We start from the raw sequence: 2,496 nt of genomic DNA, 5'->3' as shown, positions 1-2,496 counted from the left end.
TTTAAAAAAAAAAAAACTTCTCCTAATTTTCCTGCCTATCAATTTCTTTCTTCCTGATAGCAGAAAACTTCTTAAAAAGATTATCAATCTCTGCTGCTTCTAATTTTTCTCTTTCCATTTCCTCTTAAACTTACACTGGTCTGGTTTTTGCCCCCACCACTCAGTAAAATTGTGACTTTACCAAGAACTTCCACATTGATAAATCCGTTTGTCAATTCTTAGTGCTCTGGCAGCGTATCAGACATAGATGATCCTTCCCAGCATACTTTCTTTCCGCAGATTCTCTCTTGGTTTTCCTCCTACTCCTTTAGTTTTTCCTTCTCTGGTTCATATACTCATCCTCCAGCTTTTCCTCAAAATTCATTATGTTCAGACTCTCAAGGCTTCAGTTTTAACCTTTAGCCTTCACAGTTTGGTAACTATGAGTTGGAATTCCACTTGATGGCAGTTAGTTATTTTTGGTGGGTTGGTAACATCACTTAACCTTGTAGTTTAAAATATCTTCTATTTTGTTTAATATCTCCAGCACAATCCTCTCTTCCAAACTCTACACATATTTCCAACTGTGAGTCTGTAAGAATATGCTATGTTTTCCACAAATTTACCCACAATGTTAAAAGAAAGCCAACTTTATATACTTACTTTTATTACAAAGGTGTGTTGACTATGTTAAAAATTGTAATAAATATCACTCTGACACGAATTGTGACCTTAAAGTAGTCATTTAATTCTCTCTTAAGGGACTCTAGTAGCTTAGATTTGGAAATACATCTGAGCCAAATCTCTTCTGCCTCAAATTATTTAACTATACATTATTCGACTTAAATATATACACAGCTTTGTAATTTAATATTTAATATACAAAGTGGCTGTTTTCCATTTTGTCAGTATCTTTGACTTTAAAAAAATCTCATCTCTTTAAAATCAAGTTGTCACAGAGGATGATATTTGCTTCAGAATGTTATCAGGGTTTCTCTTCATAATTCTTTTTATAACATTTATTACCTCCTTATTTCTTAGAGTATAAATAAAAGGGTTTAGTAAAGGAATAACTACAGTATAAAAAATAGCAACTGGTATATCTTTATCCACTTCTTTATCTGAATGTGGCTGAATGTACATGAAGAGCAGAGAGCCGTAGAATATTGAGATAGAGAGAAAGTGAGATGCACAGGTAGATGAGGCTTTGCCTCTTCCTCTTTTGGATTTCATTTTGAAAATCGTGAAAAGGATGCAAAGATAAGAGATTAGGACTATGGTAATAGTGAAGACTTGAATGGATCCTGAAAAGATGAATAACATCAGTTGATTGATATAAGGGTCAACACAGGAGAGTCTATATAATGGAAGAACATCACAATAAATATGATTGATTTGATGAGATCCACAGAAAGTTAATCTTAATAAAAGTACCACATGAATAATGGAATGCAGGTTCCCAGCTATGTAGGCCCCTATGGTCATCTGAATGCAGAGTTGCTTTGACATCATGGTGTGGTACAGCAGTGGATTGCATATTGCCACATAGCGATCATAGGCCATTGCTGCCAGGAGAAAGCAGTCTGCAGTGTCAGCAAAGCAGAAAAAATAAAATTGTGCCATGCATCCATAGAGGGAAATCTTTCTGTCCTCAGAAAAGAAGTTCTCTAACATCTTAGGGGTAACAGCACAGGAACAGCATGAATCCATCAGAGCCAGGTTGCCCAGAAAGATGTACATGGGTGTGTGAAGACGGCGCTCCATGAAAATCAATGCCACCAAACCAAGATTCCCCACCATGGTGATCAGATAGATAGCAAAGAACACCACAAACAGAAGGGTCTTCAGATCTGGGTTATCCATAAATGCTGTGAGGATGAACTCAGTTGTCAATGAATGGTTGTCCTTTGTCATCTCTACTTTCTGTATTGAAATAGGAATAAGGGAGAGATAAGATTCTAATTTAGTGTGTGTCTAATTTTCCCTTAGAATTTCTCCTGGACCACAGAGTAGAGCCATTTCTTCAAGTTTCCCCTCTTATCTCTGAAACAGAGGCATGCATACTTCTAAAGAATTTGTTTCCCTAAAGTGTCATTTTATATGACCTTAAACACTAAAACTCAAGATTCAAAAGAAAGTTTTGATAATTACAATGAAATGCTTTCAGTGAAAGTTTTGTGTATATTAAATTATACAAAGATAGTAAAAAAATATAGGATATCCTATATTTAGTGTTGTCAAATATTTCAATGCCAGTTTTTGTATTGATCATCCTTAAGTTTACTTAAAGTTTATTTTCCAGTAGATATACTTTGTTCCATTGAGCAAATGGTGTTTATACTTTCATAGTTGAGTAAATATTCAAAAATGAAAAATTATAGGTGTGTTTAATTTATAATTTAGAAAGTGTATGAAGGTCACTAAGTGTTAAGGAGAGGACTATTCAAGAAAATTAACTGGCAAGGTAAAGAGACATCATGTATCTACTTCCTTAATAAGTGTATATCATCTTCATTT

General features: G+C 34.3%; 1 protein-coding gene across 1 annotated transcript; it reads right to left on the bottom strand.

Moving 5' to 3' along the window:
* Positions 1-924: 924 nt before the first annotated feature.
* Positions 925-1,917, bottom strand: LOC103212770 (olfactory receptor 5K1-like). The gene has a single exon (XM_007958716.2). The coding sequence runs from the start codon at positions 1,891-1,893 to the stop codon at positions 925-927; it is 969 nt and encodes a 322-aa protein (XP_007956907.1). The 5' UTR covers positions 1,894-1,917.
* Positions 1,918-2,496: the final 579 nt, after the last annotated feature.

The sequence above is a fragment of the Orycteropus afer genome, unplaced genomic scaffold (assembly GCF_000298275.1).
Source record: "Orycteropus afer afer isolate SDZICR_OR568_19922 unplaced genomic scaffold, OryAfe1.0 scaffold01094, whole genome shotgun sequence".
Classification (NCBI taxonomy): Eukaryota; Metazoa; Chordata; class Mammalia; order Tubulidentata; family Orycteropodidae; genus Orycteropus; species Orycteropus afer.
Note: the sequence above shows the minus strand (reverse complement) of the source record. Positions and strands in the feature narration are given on the sequence as shown.